Here is a 27,820-nt window from a genome sequence, read left to right on the forward strand (position 1 = left end):
CACGAACAGGAGCCATCAAATGTACAACCACTCGCACATTGGCCGCCACCGGAATTCGTATTTATTAAAATACAGGAATGTCTTTAACATCATACAAGAAAATAGCGTACCATTATTCCTTAATCAGTGCAGTGACACAATAACCCTTACCTGCTGTCTTTATTTCCACTGTGCTACCGTGCCGTCCGTGCACACACATCTGACTTTTACTTTTTAATGCAGATGTGTGTGCATGCGTGCGAGAAAGCGTGTGTGTGTGAGTGTGATATATATAGCTTTCACTGGATCTGGGCATTGCTGGCAAGGTCATTATTTGTTGTCTATCCCTAATTGCCCATGAACTGAGTGGCCATATCAGAAGGCAGTTAAGAGTCAACCACATTGCTGTGTGTCTCAAGCTACATGTAGGCCAGACCAGGTAATGATGACACATTTCATTCCCTGAAGTATATTAATACCACAATAGTTTTGTGGTACCATTACTGCGACTAGTCTTTAATCAATTTTTATTAATTAATTGAACTCTTATTTCACCAGCTGCCTGGTAGGATTAGCTTTTGGATTACTGACCCAGTATCATTAGCACAACACCACTGCTCTACTGTTATAGCCAGTATTATTGTAAAACAGTATTTTTTGTTTTCTTTATTTGTTTTGTGTGGTGTGGGCATCATTGACTGGGCTGGCATTTATTGCCCATCCCCGAGAGCATTTAAGAGTCAGCCACATCGCTATGAGTCTGGCCAGACCAGGTAAGGATGACAGATTTCTGTCCCTAAAGGACATTAGTGAACACACAGTAGCAGCGTGAGTTAGGATGGGGGCATCACAATATATATTGTGATGCACAAGGCATCATAATTATGCAGGCAGACCAAATGGACCAGAGGGTAATTCCATGTCTGGTTGTTCGTTTGCTCACTGTACTGATCTCCGTTTTGAAAAGCTGTCATGTATTCCAAACAATTGAAATAATTCTGATATTCCATGATTCTGACATCTTCCTAAACCTTGCTGTGCAGAGAATGTAAATGGACAAAGAAGCTAACTAATGACCTCTCTTTTTCAACTTCAAAATAGGATTGTAGTGACCCTCTCCATAGGGTCTCTGAGCAAAGGAGTCCAAAAGTTCATAGATCTCAGATGAATGCTCCAAAGTGCCCACCTCTATCATCAACATTGCAACCAACGACAAAATCGCCTCTGAAATCTGCATTAACAGAGGCGCTTGAACCTTCATCTATGAAAATACCTAGCTCCAGAAATGCAGGTACAATGTATATTCAAAGAAATAAGTTGATTTATTACATGATTCATTTCTGCTGAGAAATTGCATGTGAAACTAATAGTCATGAGAAACTAAAGCACCACCATAGCCTGTTCCTCACCCCAGGATTTCTAGCACAACACAAGGTGACAATATGTGGAAAAACAAATGCACAACTTTGTGATTGTGGGCAGCTTTAAGAAGAAAAAAGGAGGCCACTGTGGCCTGTCTCGCTAGTACATAGTGGTGGATAGTACATAGCGAGTATCAAATCCTTTTATGACTTTTGTTCTTTTCCATCATTTATTTTGCTTGTCCAAATTTTGCTTGATTCTACCAGCCCGCACCGACACCATGGGTGGTTAATTCTGTGCATTTCACCAGTCTCTGCAAATGTACCCGTCTTAAGTTTGAGGCAATGTACTCAAATCCATAGAAACCCTGCAGTGCAGAAGGAGGCCATTTGGTCCATCAAGTCTGCACCAACCCTCAGAAAGAGCGCACTCCTTAAGGCCCATACCCCCACCCTATCTCTATCCCAGGCCAGAATTGAACCTGGTCCCTGGTGCTATGAGACAGTGGCGTTAACCACTGAGGCCTTGTAGAGTCTATGATTGTGCTCAACCTAAGAAAGTTTATCTTGCTTTATACCATGTAGTGTCTTGAAAACTTTGAGAAAGAACATGAATGAACTTTCTCTTTTCTAGTCTAAACACCTATGTTTTCCCAGCACGGTTTGTAACTCATGGTTTGTATCATTTTGAATGGAATCGTATAAATTTACTGTGCTAAAGGAGGCTATACAGCCCATTGTGTCTATGCTGGCTAAAAAAGAGCTAACCAGCCTAATCTAAGTTTTAACTTTTGGACCATAGCCTTACTGATTACAGTACTACTTAGTCCATATCCAAATTCTTTTAAAGCAATGAGGGTTTCTGCCTCTGGCACCTTTTCTGGAGTGAGCTCCAAGACCTATACTGTCCTGTGCGTGAAATAACTCTCAGCGATCTGCTAATCCTTCTCCCAATTATTTTAAATCTATACCTCTGATCATTGACCTTTCTGCTCAGGGAAATAGATCCTTCTTTCCAACATGTCCAGGCCCTACAATCCATATAGATTACAATAAACATGCTACCATTATTAGCCTTGCTTGTTACACCCTGAAAAAAATTGAATCAATATGTGATCTTTCCTCAATAAATCCATGTTGACTGGCCTTGATTAATCCATGCCATTCTAAATGGTGATTTTGTTCATCAGAATTTTACTTGCTCTTGTTACATGCTCTCCATATTTGGGTGGTGTTCTCATAATGCAGTGTCCAGAATTGTACTCACTTCTCATGCTATGCTCTGTGAAACCTCATTCTTTTCTTGGAATTTGTATTCTATTCCTTTAATTATACAGCACAGGTTCCTATTTGTTTTCTTTACAGCTGCCTAACAGTATTCTGATATCTTCAGAGGTCTGTTCATCAGAATCTTCAGATCTGTCTCTGGTCACGTCCTGTAGGATAATACCACTTGGCTTATACTGTCACTGTATTTTTGCATTTTCGCTCGTATTGATTATATTTGCCTGCATTGAATGAAATTACTTGCTTGTCAGCACAGGTGTCCAAGCTAGCCAGATATTTGTATTTTGTCAGCCTGCCCCTTGCTTAATGTTCCTGCTGATTTGGTACTATATGAAAATATGTAAGAATTTGTTTTTGCACTCGCTTCCAAGTCATATGTGTAGATTTTATCACCGAGGCAACCCACTTGTTAATCTCTTTCATGTAATGGATGTTTAATCACCCTTTGCTTCCTCTGCTTCAACCAATTATCAGTGCATTTCAGAGGCACTCCACCTATCCTTTCCATTCCAACCTCTGTGCCAAGAATTATTCCAGCCTCTACACTCCTGATTCATTTTTAAGTTGGAGATTTGAAAGCCTCAGTCAATTAGTTTTGGCCCTGCATAAAATGTTTTTGAAAATGTTAACAGAAAATGGCATCTAGTTGCAGCTATCACTTTTACTTTGTTTCAACATGAAGTATGACAGCTTCATATTCCTTGCTACTACTGAGATGAAAGAAACATTTATTCACTGCTCAAGATAGAACTATTTTTATGGACTTGAAAGTCTTGATGTGCCATGTGCTTTTTAAGAAATTTCCGTAAAATTTCAGAATCACTAGTTATAGTCTATATATTCAAAAATAAATGCGAAGTCGATGCATTAAACCTGTGGGAAAACGGAATTAACTTTGTTTTTTCAAAGAATGATGAAATTTGGATTTGAACATGTGTACAGTTTTTGGGAGAGGTGATGCTTCTTTGTATGGATATAAATTTAATGAATATGGCTTTATACTTGCCAGAGCGTCATTGGCAAAGATACAGAATCAAACGGCAAAGAAGGCTATTTGTCCTATTATGCCTATGCTATTCTTTGGGAAACTATCCATTTGGTCCTACTTCTCTCCTCTTTCCCCATAATCTGTCACTGCCCCCCCCCCCCCTCTCCAGCTATTTGTTCAATTATCATTTGAAAGCACTACCTTTTCAGTCAGTGCACTCCAGACTTTAACAGCTCAATGATTGAATGAATTGGTAAAAGAAATCAATCTGCATTCTGTTTCCTTTCACACCTTCTTTGATATGGATAGTTTATGATGTCAGACACCTGGGGAAGAGAGAGAGTGGACTTGACTAGTTGAACATTTGTAAGATTTTTCTAACTTGTATTTCAACTAGCTTGAGATTTTTCACCTTTGTTAAGATTTCAACATACATTTATTTAATTTTGATAGCTGCTTTTGGTGAACAAAACAGGAAGACATTTCCAAGTTGTCCTGCCAGATTAAGTCCTTTCAAAAAAGTTACCCTTGTCTCCGAACAACTGAATGTTACAGCGCATGCCACAAATCATGAAGAAAAGCGAAGTGATGATGAAAGAAGCATTGGTGAGCAGTTACCATTTCTGTCTCTGGCAGTAGTATTTTGCATGTTGAAAACTAAAATACCGTCTGAATATTACAGAGATTGCCACAAATAATTAAGAAAAGAGGGGTGATGATGAAAAAAGCACTGGTGAGAAGCTACCACTTCTATCTCTGGCAGTAGTATTTTGCATGTTGAAAACTGAAAATGCCGTCAGGGATTTTGAGTGAAAAGAGTTCCTAGAGGCTCAGTTGTACCAACCGTATTTGATGGGCATTGTTAGTACGCTAAAATGCTTGGATTGTCTGAAAATTATATAAATATTGCCAGAATGAATCCCTTAACAGTGGGATGATGAGGAAAGAGAAACATTTACACATGGTGCCTTCATAACCTCTATGTCCCAGAATACTTTGCGACCTGAAATGTATTTTGAAGTGTAGTTACCATTAATTGCCAGAAATGTGGTAGCCAACTTGTGCACTATAAGGTCCCACAAATGACAATGAGATAATTTTAGGTTGGTTGAGGGATAAATATCGGCCAGGACACCAGAACCCCCTTGCTGTTCTTCAAAATAGTGCCATTGATCTTTATAAACACCTAAGAGCTCCTATCCGGCTGAGAAGTTAAATAGAGATCACAAAACACCAACAGCACAGCTTTCTCTTCATTGCTGTACAAGATTATCAGCCTGGATTTTATGCTCAAACCTCCAAGTCGGAATTGAACAAATAACTTCCATCTCGGGCAGGAGTGCTACTCATGAACCACAGCGGACACACTCGAGTAGAAATCGATCTTTTAAAAAATATATATTTTTCATTCAACATATTCAATTTTATACATAACAATAGAACAATAAAAATCAACCCAAAACCACCCCCCCCCCAAATTAAAGAGCTCTCCACCCCCCTAACTCCCCCCTCCCCAGCAACTTAACGGTGACCAGCTCTTTAAAGTACAGAATAAACTGCTGCCATCTCCAGTAGAACACCTCAATTACCCCTCACTGTGTACTTGACTTTCTCGATTTATGAAACTCCATAAGATTCCCATCCATACTGAGGCACTGGGTGGAGAAGCTGACCTTGTCCCCATCAGCACTCGCTTTCGAGCAATCAGCGAAGACCAGAACATCAGCCCCACCCCCTCTGCAGCTCCAACACGTCTGACACCCCAAATATGGTCCCCAAGGGGCAGGGCTTCAGTTCAATTTTCAGAATTGCTGACATGATGCTAAAGAAGGAGACCCAGAACCTCACGAGCTTAAGACACAACCAGAACGTGCACATGGTTAGCCGGTCCCCTCCCACATCGCCCACACTTATCCTCCACTCCCGCAAACAACCTACTCATCCTAAACCTAGTCAAATGAGCCCTATGCACCACCGTCAACTGTATTAACCCCAGTCTTGCACACTAAGACGTGGCATTCAACCTTTGCAGAGCCTCGCACAGCACCCCGTCCTCCAATTCCGACCCCAAGTCCTCCCACTTGGCCTTAATCCACCCACCAATACTGTCTTCCACCATAATCCTTCCATAAATCCCCGAGGTACTCCCCTCATCCCTGCAAGTGACAAAACCCTCGCCAGCAACGAGGATGGTAGCCCCACAAGGAAATGTTGGAACGATCTTTTTCACAAAATTGGAACCTGTAGATATCTAAATGTATCCAACAGCTAAACCCCAAATTTCTACAACAATTCCTCAAAACTTGCAACATCAGTGCCTTTGGTAACAATTAGGCTTGGGCTGACGTGGCAAGAGATATCTATGCCACACAATCATTTGCAACCATCTTCAACTAGAAGTGCAAAATCTAACCAGCTCTCCACCCCATAACATTCAACTGCAGTACCCATCACTGAAGACCACATCAACATTCTCCGGTTCACCATTGACCAGAAATTTAATTGGACCAGCTAAATCAATATGGCTATAAGAGCAAGTCAGAGGCTGGGAATTCTGGGGCAAATAACTCGCTTCCGAACTCTCCAAAGCCCTGTCCACCATCGACTTGGCATAAGTCAGTAACATAATGTGCCTGGATGAGTACAGCTTCAGTAACACTCCAGCTTGATAGCATACAGGACAAAGCAACCAGATTGATCATCACCCCATCCACCACCTTAAACATTCATTCCCTCACCCATGGGCACACACTGGCAACAGTGTGTAGCATTTACAGGACACGTAAAGGTTATTTTGACACAACCTTTCAAACCCAATGCCTCTACCATCAAAGGACAAGAACAACAGATGCATGGAACACCAGCACCCTGCAGCGTCCCCTCCAAGCCACATACCATCCTGACTTGTAACTATATTGTTGTTCGTTCCTTGTCCCTGGTTAAAAATCCTGGGATTTCCTCCCAAACAGGACTGTGTGGGTGTACCTAAACCACGTGGATTGCAGCAGTTCAAGAAAGCAGCTCACCGTGGCAGCTCAAGAGCAATCAGTGGTTAGCAATGCTGCCTCAAAGTACTGGAGGTCTGGGTTTCATTCTGACCTCGGATGACTGTCTGTGTGGAGTTTGTACATTTTCCTGTGTCTGTATGGGTTTCCTATCACAGTCCAAAGATATGCAGGTTAAGCGGATTGGCTGTGCTAAATTGCTCCGACGTGGGTTTACGGGATAGGGTGCGTGATTGGGCTTAGGTAGGGTGCTCTTCAGAGAGTCTGTGCAGACTCGATGGGCCGAATGGCCTCCTTCACTGTAGAGATTTTATGATTCTATGAATTAGGGATGCAATAAATGCTGGCCTTTCCAATGACACACTTTTAAAAAAAAATATATATATTTTTATTAAGGTTTTTTAACAACACAATTTTCTCCCCTTACAAACAATAACCTCCCCCCCCGCCCCCCCCCCCCCCCCCCCCCCGTAACAAAATAACGCAAATTCTCCCTGAGCAAGATATATACAAGGCAAGATGGTATATTTACATAGCTTTATACACTGGCTCTTGGCCGCACGTACCGTTTCCCCCAACCCTCCATGCTATCTCGCGCTTGTCCATCCCCTCAGACAGTCTCTCCCCCCCCCCCCCCCCCCCCCCCCCCAGGGTTGCTGCTGCTGCTGATCGACCTTCTTCTAACGCTCCGCGAGATAATCTAGGAACGGTTGCCACCGCCTGTAAAACCCCTGTGCAGACCCTCTCAAAGCAAACTTAATTCTCCAATTTTATGAACCCCGCCATGTCATTAATTCAGGCCTCCAGGCTAGGGGGCTTCGCCTCCTCCCACAATAGCAAGACCCTGCGCCGGGCTACTAGGGACGCAAAGGCCAGAATTCCGGCCTCTTTCGCCTCCTGCACTCCTGGCTCATCCACTACTCCAAATATTGCTAGCCCCCAGCTTGGCTTGACCCGGACTTTCACCACCTAGGATATTACTCCCGCCACTCCTCTCCAGAACCCCTCCAATGCCGGGCATGACCAAAACATATGGACATGATTCGCCGGGCTCCCTGAACATCTTTCACATCTATCCTCTACCCCAAAGAACCTACTCAGCCTCGCCCTCGTCAAATGCGCTCTGTGAACCACCTTAAATTGTATCAGACTGAGCCTGGCACACGAGGAAGAGGTATTAACCCTACCCAGGGCGTCGGCCCATAGCCCTTCCTCAATCTCCTCCCCCAGCTCCTCCTCCCATTTACCTTTCAGTTCTTCTACTAGCGCTTCCCCCTCTTCTTTCATCTCTTGGTATATTTCCGACACCTTGCCCTCCCCGACCCATACACCCGAGATCACCCTATCTTGAACTTCTTGTGCCGGGAGCAACGGAAATTCCCTCACCTGTCGCTTCACAAAAGCCCTCACCTGCATATATCTAAATGCATTTCCCGGGGGTAACTCAAATTTCTCCTCCAGTGCCCCTAGACTCGCAAATGTCCCGTCAATGAACAGGTCCCCCATTCTTCTTATCCCCGCCCGATGCCAGCCTTGGAACCCCGTCCATCTTCCCCGGGACAAACCGGTGGTTACCCCTGATCGGGGACCACACCGATGCTCCCATTGCACCCCTGCGTCTTCTCCACTGGCCCCAGATCTTTAATGTTGCCACCACCACCGGGCTTGTGGTGTATTTTGTCGGCGAGAGCAGCAGCGGTGCCGTTACCAACGCCCCAGGCTCGTTCCTTTGCAGGACGCCATCTCCATCCTCTTCCATGCCGCCCCCTCTCCCTCCATAGCCCACTTACGGATCATCGCCACATTTGCTGCCCAGTAGTAACTCTCTAGGTTTGGCAAAGCCAACCCTCCTCGGTCCCTGCTGCGTTCCAAGAACCCTCTCCTAACCCTCGGGGCCTTATTTGCCCACACATACCCCATAATACTCCTACCTACTCTCTTGAAAAAGCCCTTGGTGATCACGATGGGGAGGCACTGAAACACGAACAAAAACCTCGGAAGGACCACCATTTTGACCGACTGCACCCTACCCGCCAACGAGAGCGGGAGCATGTCCCATCTTTTAAAATCCTCCTCCATTTGCTCCACCACCCTCGTCAAATTCAGTTTATGTAGGGCCCCCCAACTTCTGGCTATCTGGATCCCCAGATACCGAAAACTCCTCTCCGCCCTCCTCAGCGGCAGGTCCCCTATCCCTCTTTCTTGGTCCCCTGCCTGTAATACAAAAAGCTCACTCTTCTCTACATTAAGCTTGTAGCCCGAAAACTCTCCAAACTCCTTCAGAGTCTGCATGACCTCCACCATCCCCTCCATTGGGTCCGCCACGTATAGCAGCAGGTCATCCGCATATAGCGATACCCGATGCTCCTCTCCCCCGCGGACTATCCCCCTCCATTTCTGAGACTCCCTAAGTGATATGGCCAAGGGTTCGATCGCCAATGCAAACAACAGGGGGGACAGGGGGCACCCCTGTCTCGTCCCTCGGTACAGCCGAAAGTACTCTGACCTCCGCCGGTTTGTCACTACGCTCGCCACCGGGGCGCTGTAAAGGAGCTTAACCCATCTAATAAACCCTCCCCCGAACCTAAACCTGCGCAATACCTCCCAGAGGTACTCCCACTCTACTCGGTCAAAGGCTTTTTCCGCGTCCATAGCTGCCACTATCTCCGCCTCTCCCTCCTCCGATGTCATCGTTATCACGTTTAAGAGCCGCCGCACATTGGTATTTAACTGCCTGCCCTTTATGAATCCCGTTTGGTCCTCGTGAATCACCCCCGGGACACAGTCCTCAATCCTAGTGGCCAGTACCTTCGCCAATAGCTTAGCATCCACATTGAGGAGCGAAATCGGCCTGTACGATCCACATTGCAGTGGATCCTTGTCTTGCTTTAGGATCAGGGAGATTGTCGCCTCCGACATTGTCTGGGGCAGGGCTCCCTCCTCTCTTGCCTCGTTGAAGGTCCTCACTAGGAGCGGGGCCAGCCCAGCCACATATTTTCTGTAGAATTCTACCGGGAACCCGTCCGGCCCTGGGGCCTTCCCCGCCTGCATGCTCCCCAAACCCTTACTCAACTCCTCCAGCCCAATTGTTGCCCCCAAACCAACCGCCTCCTGCTCCTCCACCCTTGGGAACCCCAGCTGGCCCAGGAATCGCCTCATCCCCCCCCCTGGGGGCTGGGATCTGTACAGCTCTTCATAAAAGTCCTTAAATACCTTATTTATTTTCGTTGCACTTCGTACCGTGGCTCCCCTTCCATCTTTGATTCCCCCTATTTCCCTCGCTGCCGCCCTCTTACAGAACTGGTGCGCCAGCATCCGACTAGCCTTTTCCCCGTACTCGTAAGTCGCCCCTTGCGCCTTCCTCCACTGTGCCTCCACCTTGCCCGTGGTCAGCAGGTCAAACTCCGTCTGGAGCCGTGGCCTTTCCCCAAGTAATCTTTCCTCCGGGGCCTCTGCGTATCTCCTGTCCACCCGCAAGATCTCCCCCACTAACCTCTCCCTTTCCATTCCCTCTATCTTCTCCCTATGAGCCCTGATGGAGATCAGCTCTCCCCTGATCACCGCCTTCAACGCCTCCCATACCACCCCCACTCGCACCTCCCTGTTGTCGTTGGCCTCCAAGTACCTTTCAATACACCCCCTCACCTTCCCACACACCACCTCATCGGCCAGCAGTCCCACATCCAGCCGCCGCAGCGGGCGTTGGTCCCTCTCCTCTCCCAGCTCCAGTTCCACCCAGTGCGGGGCATGGTCCGAAACGGCTATGGCCGAATACTCCGTCCCCCCCACTCTCGGGATGAGCGCCCTGCCCAGAACAAAGAAATCTATCCGGGAGTAAGCCTTATGCACGTGGGAGAAAAAAGAAAATTCCCTGGCCTGCGGCCTTGCAAACCTCCATGGGTCCACTCCCCCCATCTGATCCATAAACCCCCTAAGTACCTTGGCCGCCGCCGGCCTCCTTCCCGTCCTTGATCTGGAGCGGTCCAGTGCTGGGTCCAGCACCGTATTGAAGTCCCCCTCCCATTATTAGTCCTCCTATCTCCAGGTCCGGAATGCGCCCCAACATGCGCTTCATGAATCCAGCATCATCCCAGTTCGGGGCGTATACATTTACCAACACCACCCACGTCCCTTGCAACCTACCGCTCACCATCATATATCTCCCTCCATTATCCGCTACGATAGTCTTGGCCTCAAATGACACATGCTTTCCCACCAGAATTGCCACCCCTCTATTTCCCCCCCCCCCCCCCCCCCCCCCCCCCCCCCGCTGACTATCCATCTCCTTTTCTGGGCTGTCCGCGTCTCCCTCACTCTCCAGTCCCCCAGCTGGGGGACCCCCGTCCCAGCCACCTCTTCTGTGTCCCGTTCTCTTTCGGCCAGTGCAGCAGCAACCCTTTCTCTTTCCCCCCCCCCCCCCCCCCGCGCTAGATCCCCGTCTAGCTTTTTTGCTCCCCCCATATCCCTCCCGTAAGTCTGCTGACCCCCGGCTTCCCCCGCCATCCCTTTAACCCCCCCCCCCCCCCGTGTGGGACTCTCCCAATCAATGTACATTCCTTTGTCCCCTTCCCGCCCTTTTTATTTATTTTTTTTGCCGCGCGCGGGAAACACCCCGTGCTGCCCAAAGCCTGCCCCGCCCCCCATGGCGCTGCTCCTGTCATGGCCTTGTCCCTCTCCCCCAGCCCATATATCTTTTCCTGCGCGTGGTTGACCCCCTATGTACAACAAACATCATACTTCACCCCTGAAACGCCCCCCTCCCCCACACGCCCTCAATTAGAGTCCAATTTTTCAGCTAATATAAAGGTCCACGCCTCTTCGGGCGTTTCGAAGTAGTGGTGTTGGCCATTATGTGTAACCCACAGTTGCGCTGGCTGCAGCATTCCAAATTTCACCCCTTTCCGGTGCAGCACCGCTTTGGCCCGGTTGAAACCCGCTCTCCGCTTAGCGACCTCCGCCCTCCAGTCCGGGTATATTCTGATCTCCGCATTGTCCCACTTGCTGCTCCGTTCCTTCTTGGCCCATTTCAGGACCCTCTCTCTGTCCGTAAACCGGTGAAATCTCACCACCATCGCCCTTGGCGGCTCTTTTGCATTGGGCTTCCTCGCTACCACTCGGTGCGCCCCATCCAGCTCCAGAAATCTCGGGGGGGGCCTCCACACCCATCAGCGTCCCAATCATTGTGCCCACATATGCCGCGGCATCGGCCCCCTCCATTCCTTCTGGGAGACCCAGGATCCTCAAGTTGTTTCTCCTTGATCTGTTCTCCAGGTCTTCGAGTCTTCCCGCCCACGTCCTGTGCAGCGCCTCGTGCCGCTCCACTCTCTCCGCCAGGCCCATGAGCTCGTCGCCGTTCTCACTCACTTTTTACTGGATCTCCTGAATCTTCACCTCTTGGGCTTTCTGGGTTGCTCCAAGTTTTTCCACCATTGCCAGTATAGGCGCCACCATCTCCTTACGCAGCTCCTCGAAGCAGCACTTGATGAACTCTTTCATCCCCTCTCTGTCTGTGGGCGCCGCCATTTTGTTTTTTTTCTTCTTTCTTCCGCTGCTCCAGGGCCGCTTTCCTTGCCGTTTCACTGTGGGTCCGGTCCATGCAGGGCTGTAGGGTGCTTCCTCCGTTCTTCCCCACGGGTTTTTTTTTTTTCACAGGTCCGTTGGGGCTCCGTTAGCGGGCCCAAAAGTCAGTTTCTGCGGGAGCTGCCGACTCGCGCCGCTTAGCTCTGCATCGCTGCGACCCGGAAGTCTCCAATTACACTCTTAACCCGAAAATAAATTTTAAAACACCTTGCTTTTCCGACACCTTGTATTGGATGAGGAGCAATTACCTCCAACTAAATATTGAGAAAACTGGAGCCATGTTCCTTGCACGTAAGACCATAAGACATCAGAGCAGAAAGAAGTCTGCTCTGCCATTCAAACATGGCTGATAATTTTCTCATCTCCATCCCCATTCTCCTGCCTTCTCCTCGTAACCCCTGATGCCCTTATTAATCAAGAACCTTATTAATCAAGAACCTATCTTTTGTGAGGGCCACGAAGAATCCAGCACGAGTTGAAGGATAGAAAGAAATAACATTTATTTACAATAACATAAATATATACAACAGCAGCAGTAACTCACTTGCTGCTCACTCCTCTCTAGCTGGTTCCAAACTGGCCAGCTTTATTTATACAGGGAATCTGCTGATGATTCCCCCCGCCCCCTCAGTGGGGAAGCACATACTCCCTAAGGATTGTGGTATTTCCATTAGTCCCCAGCCAGTGGTAAGCAGGCAGGTTATAGCATCCCCCCCCGCCCCCACCCCCAACGTCCAAGGAATCCACTGAAGACCCTGGCGAAGGAGGGTGTCGGACTAGTTTTGCGGCAGGCCGGACACCATTTGCACGAAGCGCTGGATCGGGCGGCATGTAACGAGACTGAGAACGGCGCTTCCGCAATGAACGGCGTAACGGTTATACATCCATGGCGGTGGGCCCGAGGACTCCCCCCTCTGAGGTGTCCTGTGTCTCCATCTCTGAGTCGGAGACGGCTGCCTCCGTCATCTCAACGTTTCTATCTCTACGCGGTTCTGCAACGACCTGCGCAGGCTTTGAGTGTGGCACCAGAGGAAGATTGCGAGGAATACTCTCCACTGTGTCTGGTCTCTTTTGCTGTAGAAATGCGCTCCGAGGACGGGGAATCTTTGGAAGAAATGGTCTTCTGGGCCGAACGTGGTCTACATGCTTGCGCTTGAGACGACCCTGGGCTTGCACCTGGTAAGAGATGGGGCCCGTTCGGCGAAAGATAACGCCAGGGACCCACTGGGCACCACCAGCAAAATTTCGAACGAACACTGGGTCACCGGGCGCAAACTGCCGAATCCGCCGATGCTGAGAAAAACCATGTCCCTGCCGTTCTTGAGTGCGGCATACTTTTGTGCCAATGTTCGGGAAAACCAAGCTAAGGCGGGTGCGAAGTCTCCAGCCCATTAGGAGTTCCGCGGGAGCTACCCCAGTCAGCGCATGTGGAGTGGACCTGTATGAAAACAAAAAACGAGCCAGTCTCGTGTCCATTGACCCGGAAGACTGCTTCTTTAGGCCTCGTTTGAATATCTGCACTGCGCGCTCCACCAACCCATTGGAAGCCGGGTGGTATGGAGCGGTGCGGATATGGCGTATGCCATTCATCTTCATGAACCTTGTGGTCGGCGTAGGTTTGGAGGGCCGAAGGGCCCATTCCTGTGCTGTACTTTTCTTTGTTCCTTGTGCGTGTCCAGCACCTTGGGGAGGCCATGCTTACTGAAAGACAAACGTATCTTCTCGATTGTTGCGCAGGACGTTGTGCCTACCATCTTATGCACCTCTAACCATTTAGACTGGGCATCGATTAATAGAAGGAACATGGATCCTTGAAAAGGGCTGGCAAAATACGCATGCAAGCGCGCCCAAGGCCGCCCTGGCTATTCCCAGTGATGTTGGGGCGCGGCCGGCGGAAGCATCTGATGCTCCTGGCAAATGGAGCAGTTTTGGGCCCCCTTCTCAATGTCGATATCGAGGCCTGGCCACCAGACATAACTCCGGGCCAACATTTTCATTTTGGTCACAGCCGGATGCCCATTGTGCAAGTCCTGTAGTATCAGCTCCTGTCCTTTTTCTGGGACAATCGCACGTGTCCCCCACAAGAGGATACTGTCTTCCATGCTAAATTCTGACAGCTGGACAACTCTCCTGGGAGCTGTCTATGCTGCCCACCATACAGGACTATGTGCTGAACCTTTGACAGGATGGGTCCACTCACGGATCTGTGATGCCGTGACAGGCAAGGAGCCATAAAATTTAGGGTTGCAACCACCTCACCGGTCATGGGGGTCGACATGGGGCCGGTCGATAAAGGTAATCGGCTCAGTGCATCGGCATTCGCTATCTGGGTTCCTGGTTTGTGCTCGTAGGCAGCGAGCAACAAAGCCCATCACTGGATCCGTGCGGAAGCAATGGCCGGTATTGGCTTATCCTCTGGGAAAAGCCCCAACAGAGACTTATGATCAGTCACGATAATGAAGTGGCGGCCATACGCATACTGGTGGAAGCATTGCACCGCAAAGACCACGGCCAGGCCCTCCTTCTCTATCTGCGCGTACATCTTTTCCGCTGCAGTCAATGTGCAGGAGGCGAAAAATATCGGCCGCTGGGCCCCGTTCTCCATCTTGTGGGACAGGACGGCCCCAATACCATACGGGGATGCATCACACGTGATGAGAAAAGGCTTTCCAGGATCATAGTGGGTTAGTAACCCAGACGACAACAATTGTTGTTTTACCTGCCAGAAAGCGGTTTCTTGCGGCTGACCCCAAACTCGGGTGTGATTCTACTTTAGCAGAAGGTGCAACGGTGCCAGCGTAGTTGCCAGATTGGGGAGGAACTGCCCATAATAGTTTACGAGGCCGAGAAAAGAACAAAGATGCAAAGTGTCAGTCTGGGCGGGAGCCTGTTGAACTGCGCGCACCTTCTCTGCGACGGGGTGCAAACCTTCGCGGTCCACCCGATAACCCAGGTAGACTACTTCCTTCGCCTGAAAGACGCACTTTGTACGACGTAAACGGACTCCAGCTTCTGAAAAGCTTCTAAGGGCAGCCTCTAATGTTCCTGCTCCGAAGTCCCTGTAATCAAAACGTCGTCTAAGTAGACAGCGACACGCGGTAAACCTCTCAAGATGCCCTCCATGACGCGTTGAAAAATAGCACAGGCAGAGGATACCCCAAAGAGCAACCGTGTATATTCATACAGGCCCTGGTGTGTATTAATAGTTACATATGGCCGGGAGGCAGGGTCCAGCTCCAACTGTAGGTAAGACTGACTCTTATCTAATTTTGTAAACGAGAATCCGTCTGCAAGCTTCGCGTAGAGATCCTCTATGCGAGGCATTGGATATCGGTCGAGCCGGGAAGCCGTATTCACTGCCAGTTTCCAGTCGCTGCACAAGCGAACTGTGGCATTTGGCTTCATTACAGGTACAATTGGTGCTGCCCAGTCAGCGAAACGGATGGGCCTGATAATACCCAAGGACGCCAAACGAGTGAGCTCCCCTTCTACCTTCTCGAGCAAGGCGTAAAGCACCGGGCGCGCCTGGAAATAGCGCGGCGTGGCTCTTGGTTCGACTTGGATACGGGCTCCGGCCCCCTTTATTTTCCACAAACTGGGCTGGAATACATGTGTGTACCGTCCTAGTACCTCCGTCAACCCTCCAGAACCTGTTTGGAGGGTGTGCTCCCACTGCAGCCGCAAATGGTGCAACCTGTCGCGACTCAACAGGCTGGGCCCATGGCCGCGCACCATGATAAGTGGGAAACGCCCCTCCTGGCGTCCATAAACAACAGTGGTCATTGTAGTTCCTGCAATGTCCAATGGTTCCCCCGTGTAGGTGGCCAACCTTGCCCGTGTGTCGGTTAATGTAAGGGTCTGTACACCCTGCTTGATGCGGTCGAATGTCCTCTGGGCGATTACGGAGACCGCTGCGCCAGTGTCCAACTCCATCTCAAGCAGGTGACCATTGACCCGTACTGTCACCTTAATGGGGGCCACATGGGGAGTTGCCACACAATGCAGCTGTAGGCAGTCGTCCTCCGTCTCCATGTCCTCTGGAGTAGTCGCCGCAGGTTCATCCAAATGGAAGGTATGGACCCTGTGCTGGCCCCAGTTTCTGTCGGAACGACGGCGCCTCTGATGCCCCCAGGACCGGCGTCCACGACGGGGTCGGCGCCCACAAGTCCGACACTGACATGGCTCCTCATCCATTGGTTCTGATGAAGACTCCCTTGGGGAAGGTACGTCCGGCGACCACTGGCGTTGATCTGGACGCTGCCTCGCCCAAGGTACCGCAGGGGTGCGGGGAGACGCTTTTGGACGGAAGGGGCTGCGCCCCAAGGCGTGTACCTCCATTCCCTGTAACTCCTGCACTCTCCATTCTGCGCTCTCTCGGGACAATACTATTTGAATGTCCTGTTGAAAAGTCAATGTTGGCTCAGCTAACAACTTTCTCTGGGTGGCCGCATTGTTAATACCGCAAACCAAACGGTCGCGTAACATTTCTGACAAGGTCTCCCCATAGTCACAGTACTCTGCAATCCTGCGTAGCCTGGATAGAAACTCTGCAAGGGATTCTCCTGCCGTCCTCTCCGGTAACGCTGAACTATCGTGGACGGGGTTGGATTAAAATGTTGCCCCACTAAGTTCACAAGTTCATCAAACGTCTTGGTGTCTGGAGCAGCTGGGTACATAAGGCTCCTAATCACCCCAGACGTACGCGGGCCGCAGGCAGTGAGCAAAATGACCACCTGCGCTTGTTTTCGGTGATGTTGTTTGCCCGGAAATAGTAACTCATCCGTTGTGCGTACTGGTTCCAACTTTCCAGCACAGCATCAAAAACATCCAAACGTCCATACAGAGGCATGGTGTAATAGAAAACAACTTCCAACCTGTATCCAACAAAAATCCAGGGAGGTGGCTTCAGCAGTGTAGACAGCTATCCACTTTAACCCTCGTCGCCAGTTTTGTGAGGGCCACGAAGAATCCAGCACAAGTTTCAAGGATACAAAGAAATAACATTTATTTACAATAACATAAATATATACAACAGCAACAGGAACTCCCTTGCTGCTCACTCCTCTCTAGCTGGTTCCAAACTAGCCAGCTCTATTTATGCAGGGAATCTGCTAATGTTTTCAACCCCCCCCCCCAATTGGAGAAGCTCATACTCCCTAAGGATTGTGGGATTGCCATTCATCCCCAGCCAGTGGTAAGCAGGCAGGTTATAACACTATCTATCTCTGCCTTAAAGACACTCAGTGATTTGGCCTCCCTAGCCTTCTGCAGTAATCAGTTCCACAGGTTCATCATCCTCTGGCTGAAGAAATTCCTTATCTCAAAAGGATTGTCCCTTCAGTTTGAGGCTGTGTCCTTGGGTTCTAATTTCTCCTACTTGTGGAAACATCATCTCCACGATCACTCTATCTAGGCCTCTCGATATTCTGTAAGTTTCAATACGATCCCCCCCCTCATCCTTCTAAATTTCATCGAGCACAGACCCAGAGTCCTCTCAACCGTTCTTCATATGACAAGTCCTTCATTCCGGGGATTGTTCTTGTGAACCTCCTTTGGACCCTCTCCCAACGGCAGCGTATCCTTCCTTAGATACGGAGCCCAAAACAGCTCATAACATTCTGAATGGGGTCTGACCAGAGCTTTATACAGCCTCAACAGGACGTCTTTGCGCGTGTATTCTAGACCTCTTGACGTGAATGCTAACATTGCATTTGCCTTCCTAACTGTTGACTGAACCTGCACGTTAACCGTAAGAGAATCTTGGTCAGGACTCCCAAGTCCCTTTGTGCTTCTGAATTCCGAAGCCTTTTCCCATTTAGAAAATAGTCTATGCCTCTATTCTTCCTACCGAAGTGCATGACCTCTCACTTTTCGACATTATATTCCATCTGCCACTTATTTGCCCACTTTCCTAGCCTGTCCAGGTCCTTCTGCAGCCTCTTGTTTCCTCAACACAATCTGTCTCTCTAAATATCTCTGCATCAAACCGAGAAACCGTGCCTGGAGTTCCTCCTTCCAGATCATTAATGTATCTCGTGAATAGCTGTGGCCCCAACGCTGACCCCTGTGGAACACCGCTAGTCATCGGCTGCCATCCTGAAAAAGACCCCTTTATCCCTCCTATCTGCCTTCTGCTAGTCAGCCAAACCTCTATCCATGCCAGTACCTTGCCCCTAACACCATGGGCCCTTATTTTATTTAGCGGCCTCCGGTACAGCACCTTGCCAGAGGCCTATTTGAAATCCAAATAGATCACGTCCACTGGTTCTCCTTTGTCTAACTTCTTCATTACACCCTCAAAAAATTCTAACAGATTTGTCAGGCATGACCTCCCCTTGACACATCTGTGCTGACTCAGTCTTTTACTGTGCACTTCTATGTACCCTGCAATCTCATCCTTAGTAATAGACACTTCAAATTTTACCAGTAACCAAAGTCAGGCTAACCGGCCGATAATTTCCTGTCTTCTGCCTCCCTTCCTTTTTTATTTTTTGAAGGTATTTTTATCCAATAAACAGCTTTACAATACGAAACAACCCCACAAACACCCCACCCCACCCCCCAACCCCATGAACAATCAATGGTAACTAACTTCACTTCCGAAGTTGAATGATGAACAAACCCCAACAATTGTTGAACCCATCACTACTCTCTCCCCCCACCCACCCCCTCCCCCTCCCACTCCCCCCAAGAGCAAATTTCACCTTTTCCAGGGTCAGAAACTCCAGCAGGTCCCCCCCCACCATGCCGAGGCACAGGGTGGAGAAGCTGACCTCCACCACAACGAGATCTGCCTACGAGCAATTAGCGAAAGCGTAAACGTTCAACATTCCGCCTGCAGCTTCAGCCAATCTGACACCCCGAGTATGGCTTTCAGGGGCCAGGCTCCATGTCCACGTGTAAAACCCTCGAAATAGTACTTAACACCATCCTCCAAACCCTTTTCAGCTTCAGGCAGGACTGAAACATATGTACATGATTCGCCTCCCACACTGTTCACAGACATCCTTATGTTCACCCCTTCAATAGCTGGCTCATTCGAGACTTTGTGAAGTGCGCACTGTAAATTACCTTCAGCTGTATCTGTCCCAGCGTCACGCACAAAGTAGAGGCGTTTATCCTCTGCAGCACCTCACACCACCCACACCTTGCCTTAATCCCCTCCATGGACACCCGGCCGTCCTCCAAGATCCTCCCATAAATTGCTGAGACACCCTCCCCCTTCAACCCCCCACTGACGGCACCGCCTCCAACAGCGAGGAGGGAGGCACTATTGGGAAGGTCGGGGAAACATTTCTCACAAAGACCTGCACCTCCATATACCCCGCACTAGCCCATACTTCTCACCCAACCCCTCCAAACTTGCAAATCGCCCTCCCAGAAACAAATCTTTCATTTCCTTAATTTCCTCCTTTCTTCCCATCCCCAAAACCTAGCATCCACCCTTCCTGGCTTGAACCCATGATTCCCCCTGATCAGCATCCCCCTGACCCAGCTCCCAACTTAAAATGCTTTATAAATTGTCTCCAGACCTTCAATGTGTGCCACCACCACCGGACTCGCCATATACCCCCTTGAGGCCATTGGGAGCTGCGCCGTTGCCAGCGCCCCCAACACTTCCCTCTGCTAGATCCCACCTCCATCCTCACCCACAAAGCCACCCTCCCTGCTCCAGTCCCGAACCTTCTCTGCATTTGGAGCCCAATAATAATACAACAAAGTTGGGAGGCCTAATCTTGGCCCCCGCTCCCCACACACACACAACCGTCCGTCCCCTCTGCAGTATCACCGTCCTAATCCTAGCCACCTTCACTCAAACAAATGAGGTGATAAGCCTAGCCACCCCCTAAAAAACGCCCTGGCAAAAACGCCGGCATGTATTGAAACAAACATTTGTCTTTACTGCCTGCACCCGGCCCGCCAACGACAGAGGGAGGTAGTCCCACTTCAGCAAATCAGCCTTCACCCTCCTACCTAGCTTGTGAAATTAAACTTGCGAAGCCCTGCCCAATCCCGGGCCACCTAGCCTCCCAGAAATACCGAAAATGATGCGAAATGGCAGCCTTTCCCCGCTCCCACCCCCGGAGGGGAGACCACAAAATACTCATTTTCCCCTAAACTTAATTTGTACCCTGAAAACATCCCAACTTTCTGGAGCAACCCCACTGAAGAGCTCAGCTCTGAAATATACAGCAACAAATCATCTGCATGTGAGTATACCCTATGTTCCACCACCCCCGCCCCCTCACTGTTCCCTTCCACAACCCCGAGCTCCTTACTGCAATAGCCAAGGGCTCTATAACCAGTCTAAATAGAAGAGGGGACATGTTTGCCATCGACTCCTTATTTAGCAGCTGCACCCACGCCATAAACTTCGACCCAATCCCAAATTTCTCCAAAACCACATCAAATAACTCCACTCCATTCTATCAAACTCCTTCTCCGCATCCAGCGCCACCTCTATCTCCTTCCCCTCTGCTTGAGAAAGCATCAGGTTCGACTTCCGGGTGCGGCGATGATCAGCTAAGTCGCACATTTCGGCAGCTCCCAGTGGAACGGACTTTTGGGCTCGTAATAGGAGCCCCAACGGCAATTTAAACGGCCAAAAACACTGTGCGGTAAACCAGAAGGGAATCCCCCCGGACACGCATGGAAAAGGGAGAGGATAGCGGCCGGATTGCGGAGGATCCTCTCGAGCAGCGGCAAGGAAGGCAAGCTCAAAGCAAGATGGCGTCGGAAGGTGGCCGTTTGTTATGGGGCCCGGACCAACAAGAGTTCCTGCGGCGCTGTGTGGAAGAGCTGAAAAAGGAGTTGAAGAAGGAGCTGTTGGCCCCGATATTACAGGCGATTGAAGGGCTAAAGGAGGAGCAGAAGACCCAAGATCAGGAGCTTCGGGTTGTGAAGGCAAAGGCTGCTGAAAATGAAGACTAAATACAGGGCCTGGTGGTGAAGACAGAGACGCACGAGCACAGCATAAAAGGTGTGTGGAAAGGCTGGAAGTACTGGAGAATAATTCGAGGAGGAAGAATTTAAGGGTTCTGGGTCTTCCCGAAGGTGCAGAAGGGGCGGACGTCAGGACATATGTGAGCACGATGCTTCACTCGCTAATGGGATCGGAGGCCCCGACGGGCCCTTTGGAGGTGGAGGGAGCTTATTGAGTTTTGGCGCGAAGACCGAGGGCTGGAGAAATACCTCGAGCTATAGTGGTGAGGTTTCTCCGCTATAATGACAGAGAGATGGTCCTCAGATGGGCGAAGAAAACTCGGAGCTGTAGGTGGGAGAACGCGGTGATGCGCGTATACCAGGATTGGAGTGCGGAGGTGGCGAGAAGGAGGGCAAGTTTTAATCGGGCTAAGGCGGTGCTTCACAAAAAGAAGGTCCAGTTTGGAATGTTACAACCGGCGAGATTGTGGGTCACACACCAAGGGAAGCACCACTACTTTGAGACGGCAGAAGAGGCGTGGACATTCACTGTGGACGAGAAGCTGGAATAGTTTGGCGAGAGAAAGAACTTTTGGGACTAAGTGGTGGGGTGATTACGTGGGGCAAGGGAGAAAAAAAGGGGGGGGGGATGATTTTTCAATTTGTTAATCTTGCGATCCTGTAACTTTTCTCTCTTTCCCAGGTTGGGGGGGGGCGGGGGTGAGTATGAGGAACTGTGGGCGCCGGCCATTAGGGGCGGGGCCGAGTGGAAAACGCGGGCTTTGTTCCCGTGTTATGGTAATTATGGCGGGAACAGGGACGCAGGAAGGAGTGGGCCTCGCACAGTGGGGGCCGAGGACAAGGGGGGAAGCAGAGGTCAGCCAGAGTTCGCTGACTTCTGGGAGCAATATGGGGGGTGCAACTACGCTAGAAAGGGATCTAGCGGGGGGGGGGGGTTAACTGGGTTGCTGCTGCTAAGGAGAAGGGGGAGCTGTTATGCGATGGGGTGGCCGAGGCGGGAGGACGCTGTCGGGGGGGATACACGGTTACGTGGGAACCGGGTGAGGGGCTGGGTTAAAAAAGGGGATGGCTAGTCGACAAGGGGGGGGGTTAAAGAGCCCCCCAACCCGGCTGATCACGTGGAACGTGAGAGGGCTGGACGGGCCGATTAAAAGGGCACGGGTGCTCGCACACCTAAAGAAATTAAAGGCAGATGTGGTTATGTTGCAGGAGACGCATCTGAAACTGATAGACCAGGTCAGGCTACGTAAAGGATGGGTGGGGCAGGTGTTTCATTTGGGTTTGGATGCGAAGAACAGGGTGGGTGGCTATCTTAGTGGGGAAACGGGTACTGTTTGAGGCAAAGACCATAGTGGCGGATAGTGGGGGTAGATATGTGATGGTGAGTGGCAGATTGCAAGGGGAGGCAGTGGTTCTGGTGAACGTATATGCCCCGAACTGGGACGATGCAAATTTTATGAGACGTATGTTGGGACGTATCCCGGACCTGGAGGCGGGAAAGTTGGTAATGGGGGGAGACTTCAATACGGTGCTTGATCCAGGGCTGGACCGATCGAGGTCCAGGACCAGGAGGAGGCCGGCAGCGGCCAGGGTGCTCAAGGACTTCATGGAGCAGATGGGAGGGGTAGACCCCTGGAGATTTAGTAGGCCTAGGAGTAAGGAGTTCTCATTTTTCTCCCATGTCCACAAAGTATACTCACGGATAGACTTTTTTGTCTTGGGAAGGGCACTGATTCCGAAGGTGACAGGGACGGAATATACGGCCATAGCTATTTCCGATCACGCTCCACATTGGGTAGACCTGGAGGTAGGAGAGGAAAAAGAACAGCACCCACTCTGGAGAATGGATATGGGCTTATTGGCGGATGAGGGGGTATGTTTAAGGGTGAGGGGGTGCATCGAAAGGTACTTGGAGCTTAATGACAATGGAGAGGTTCAGGTGGGAGTGGTCTGGGAGGCGTTGAAGGCGGTGGTTAGAGGGGAACTGATATCCATAAGGGCACATAAAGGGAAGCAAGAGGGTAAAGAAAGGGAGCGATTGCTGAAAGAACTTTTGAGGGTGGACAGGCAATATGCGGAGGCACCGGAGGAGGGACTGTACAGGGAAAGACAAAGGCTGCATGTGGAATTTGACCTGCTGACCACAGGTAAGGCAGAGGCACAGTGGAGGAGGGCACAGGGTGTACAGTATGAGTATGGAGAGAAGGCGAGTCGGCTACTGGCCCACCAATTGAGGAAGAGGGGAGCAGCGAGGGAGATGGGTGGGGTGAGAGATGAGGAGGGACAGATGGAACGGGGAGCGGAGGGAGTGAACTGGGTGTTCAAGGCATTTTATGAGGGGTTATATAAGGCTCAGCCCCCGGAAGGGAAGGAGGGAATGATGTGTTTCTTGGATCAGCTGGAATTCCCCAAGGTGGAGGAGCAGGAGAGGGCGGGACTGGGAGCACAGATTGAGATGGAGGAGGTGGTAAAAGGGATTGGGAGCATGCTGGCGGGGAAGGCCCCGGGAGCGGTTGGATTCCCGGTGGAATTTTACAGGAAGTATATGGACTTACTGGCCCCGCTTTTGACGAGAACCTTTAATGAGGCTAGGGAAAGGGGGCAGCTGCCCCTGACTATGTCGGAGGCAACGATATCGCTCCTTTTGAAGAAGGAAAAAGACCCGCTGCAGTGTGGGTCCTACAGGCCCATTTAAATGTAGATGCTAAGCTCCTGGCCAAGGTGATGGCGATGAGGATAGAGGACTGTGTCCCGGGGGTGGTCCACGAGGATCAAACTAGGTTCGTTAAGGGGAGACAGCTGAACACGAACATACGGAGGTTGCTAGGGGTAATGATGATGCCCCCACCAGAGGGGGAGGCGGAGATAGTGGTGGCGATGGACGCCAAGAAAGCATTTGACAGAGTGGAGTGGGATTATCTGTGGGAGGTGCTGAGGAGATTTGGTTTTGGAGAAGGGTATATTGGATGGGTACAGCTGCTGTATAGGGCCCCGGTGGCGAGTGTGATCATGAACAGGGGATCGGGGGAGGAGAAGAACACCGGGTATCCTTGTATGCAGATGATTTATTGCTGTATGTTGCGGACCCAGTGGAGGGGATGCCTGAGATAATGCAGACACTCAGGGAGTTTGGGGAATTTTCGGGGTATAAACTGAATATGGGTAAGAGTGAGTTGTTTGTGGTGCATCCGGGGGAACTGAGCAGGGGAATAGATGACTTACCGCTAAGGAAGGTAACAAGAGATTTCCGGTACTTAGGGATTCAGATAGCCAGGAGTTGGTGAACCTTACACCGGCTTAATTTAACAAGATTGGTGGAACAGATGGAGGAGGATTTTAAGAGATGGGACATGGTGCCCCTGTCACTGGTGGGTAGGGTGCAGGCAGTCAAAATGGTAGTCCTCCTGAGATTCCTCTTTGTGTTTCAGTGCCTTCCGGTGATGGTCGCGAAGGCTTTTTTCAAGAGAATTGAGAAAAGTGTCATGAGCTTTGTGTGGGCCGGGAAGACCCCGAGAGTGAGGAGGGGGTTCTTGCAGCGTAGCAGGGATAGGGAGGGGCTGGCACTACCGAGCCTAAGTGAATACTACTGGGCCGCAAATATCTCAATGGTGTGTAAGTGGATGGGAGAAGGGGAGGGAGCGGCGTGGAAGAGATTGGAGACAGCGTCCTGCAAGGGTACCAGCCTACAAGCAATGGTGACGGCGCCGTTGCCGTTCTCCCCGAAGAAATACACCACAAGTCCAGTGGTGGTGGCAACACTAAAAATTTGGGGGCAGTGGAGATGACATAGCGGAAGGACGGGAACCTCGGTGTGGTCCCCGATAAGAAATAACCATAGGTTTGTCCCGGGGAGAATGGATGGGGGATTTGGAGCATGGCAGAGAGCGGGGGTTGTGCAACTGAGAGATCTGTTCGTAGATGGGACGTTTGCGAGTCTGGGAGCGTTGCCGGAAAAATATGGGTTGCCCCAAGGGAATACATTTCGGTACATGCAACTGAGGGCTTTTGCGAGGCAACAGGTGAGGGAATTCCCGCAGCTCCCGACGCAGGAGGTTCAGGATAGAGTGATCTCAGGGACATGGGTGGGGGATGGTAGGGTGTTGGATATATACAGGGAAATGAGGGACGAGGGGGAGATCATGGTGGATGAGCTGAAGGGAAAATGGGAAGAAGAGCTGGGGGAAGAGATTGAAGAGGGGCTGTGGGCAGATGCCCTACGTAGGGTAAACTCTTCGTCCTCGTGCGCCAGGCTAAGCCTGATACAATTCAAGGTTTTGCACAGGGCGCATACGACCGGAGCAAGGCTCAGTAAATTCTTCGGGGTAGAGGATAGGTGTGGGAGATGCTCGAGAAGCCCAACAAACCACACCCACATGTTTTGGTCGTGTCCGGCACTGCAGGGGTTCTGGGTGGGGGTGGCAAAGGTGCTTTTGAAGGTGGTGGGGGTCAGGGTCGAGCCAGGCTGGGGGTTGGCTATATTTGGGGTTGCAGAAGAGCCGGGAGTGCAGGAGGCGAAAGAGGCTGATGTCTTGGCCTTTGCGTCCCTAGTAGCCCGGCGAAGGATATTGCTTATGTGGAAGGAAGCCAAACCCCCGGGCGTGGAGACCTGGATAAATGACATGGCAGGGTTTATAAAACTAGAACGGATAAAGTTCGCACTAAGGGGTTCGGCTCAAGGGTTCACCAGGCGGTGGCAACCGTTCATTGACTACCTCGCAGAACGATAAAGGAAATGGGAAGGTAGCAGCAGCAACCCGGGGGGGAGGGCCCAGGCGGGTCCTCGGATGTTTGTGTATAGATATTTGTACCAGGTTATGTATACTGGATTGCTCGATTTTATTTTTGGAGTTATTATTTTTGATATGGCAGTTGCCATTTAGTTTACATATTATTTATTGATTTGTTAAAATGGCCACTGTTATTTATACTGTTTCATTGTCAAAAAAGGAAAACCTTTGAATTGTTTTGTTTGACCAAAAAATTTTGAATAAAATATTTTTTTTTAAAAAAAAGAGAAAGCATCAGGTTCAACAGCCTGCTCGCATTCGAGGAAAGCTTCCCTTTACCAATCTCGTATGTTCCTCTCCAATCACCTTTCGTCGACACCCTTCCAACCTTCACGCCAGCACTGTTGCCAGTATCTTGCCATCTACATTCAGCAGAGATACGGACCTATAAGATCCACGCTCGACCGGATCCTTCTGTAGCAGCAGCGAGATGGAAGCCTGCCACATTGTTTGCGGCAAGGCACCCCCAACCATCGTGTTCTCAAACATTCCCATCATCAAAGGGCCAGCCTATACTTAAATCTTTTATAAAATCTGACTGGAAACCCATCGGGCCCTGCCGCCTTCCCCGCCTGCATCCTCCCAATTGAAACCTTCACCTCCTGATCCCATCAGTCATTGGTGTTCCTCCTTTTCCTTTTCCTCCCTATCCGCCGTGGCCTTAAACGCGATCGCCTCCCAGACCACCGGCCGTGAGACCTCGCCCGTGCAATTGAACCTCGCATAATCCTCAATCGCCTTCCCTACTTGGTCGCAGAAGCTCCAGTCCGCCAGTAACCCCACATCCATTCTCCACCCTGGCCTCTGGGATGCCCTGTTCTCCAAAACCGCATCCATCCAATGCGGAGCTTGAGCGAGATAACCCTTGCGGAATACACCGACGTCTTAACCCCAGCCAACAGCACCTTTCCCACCACAGAAAAGTCAATCCTCGAATACCAGGGAGTATAATGAATACATTCGATCCCTTGGGTATAAAACCTACAAGGGTCCACCCTTCCCATCTCCCTCATGAGCCCAGCCAATGCCTTTGCCGCCAGCAACTGGGTCAGCAAGCGTGGCTTGCCCCCCCCCCAAATCAGCTTGTGAGTATCCAGACCCGGGGTGACTCAGCAGACCCCCGAAGGGCTAACACCAACGCTTCAATCGCAAACGCGAATTACAATGGCGACAGTGGGCACCCCTGCCTTGTTCCCATTTGCAACCCAAAGCCCGCCAAACTCATCTCCTTCGTATGCCCACTTAGCACTGGATATGCACAGAAAAGATGCACTCACCTGATGTTACTGGAGAGCAGCCTACCTTTCACAAATCCCATTTGATCCTCCGAAACCACTCCTGGCACACGCCCCTCCATCCTATCCACCCCACACCTTCGTCAATACATGTTCATATTTAACAACCAGATGGGCTTGTATGACCCACACTCCAGTGGGTCCTTGCCCTTCGAGATCAGTGTAATTGATGCCTGTCACAGCGTTACTGGCAACTCCCCCCCCCCCCCTCTCCACCCCATCACAAAACATCCTCAACAGGTGGGGGGCTAACTCTGTCGCAAACAGCTTATAAACGTCTGCTGGAAAGCCGTCCGGCCCCAAGGCCTTCCCCGACTGCATTCCCCTGATACTATCTATCACCTCACTCAGCCCCAGCGGCCCCTCCAATGGAGGAGGGCAGCAGAGCGCAGGAAAGGGTGAGGAGAACAGCAGGTAGGGAGAACAGATAGCGGACGATAGGTGGATACATAACCAACCCCGGGAGGGGGGCCATCACACTGGTGGGAAAGCTAGCACCGGGAAGTCTGAGGGAAAGAGGGGCCGCGCTCATCTCCTGCAAGGGAGTGAGCGCCTGGCAAGGTGAGAGATAATGCATCAGTAACAGGAGAACAAC

General features: G+C 50.4%; 1 protein-coding gene across 5 annotated transcripts in view; it reads left to right on the top strand.

The window, feature by feature from the left end:
- Positions 1-27,820, top strand: part of anln (anillin, actin binding protein) — a 194,259-nt gene that overhangs the window by 60,780 nt on the left and 105,659 nt on the right. For all 5 annotated transcript variants that reach the window (XM_072509741.1, XM_072509744.1, XM_072509742.1 and 2 more), the window contains exons 8-9: positions 1,081-1,270; positions 4,069-4,221. In XM_072509741.1, the coding sequence (XP_072365842.1) occupies positions 1,081-1,270; positions 4,069-4,221 (343 nt within the window). The remainder of the gene's footprint in view (positions 1-1,080; positions 1,271-4,068; positions 4,222-27,820) is intronic.

Source organism: Scyliorhinus torazame, chromosome 6 (genome assembly GCF_047496885.1).
Source record: "Scyliorhinus torazame isolate Kashiwa2021f chromosome 6, sScyTor2.1, whole genome shotgun sequence".
NCBI lineage: Eukaryota > Metazoa > Chordata > Chondrichthyes > Carcharhiniformes > Scyliorhinidae > Scyliorhinus > Scyliorhinus torazame.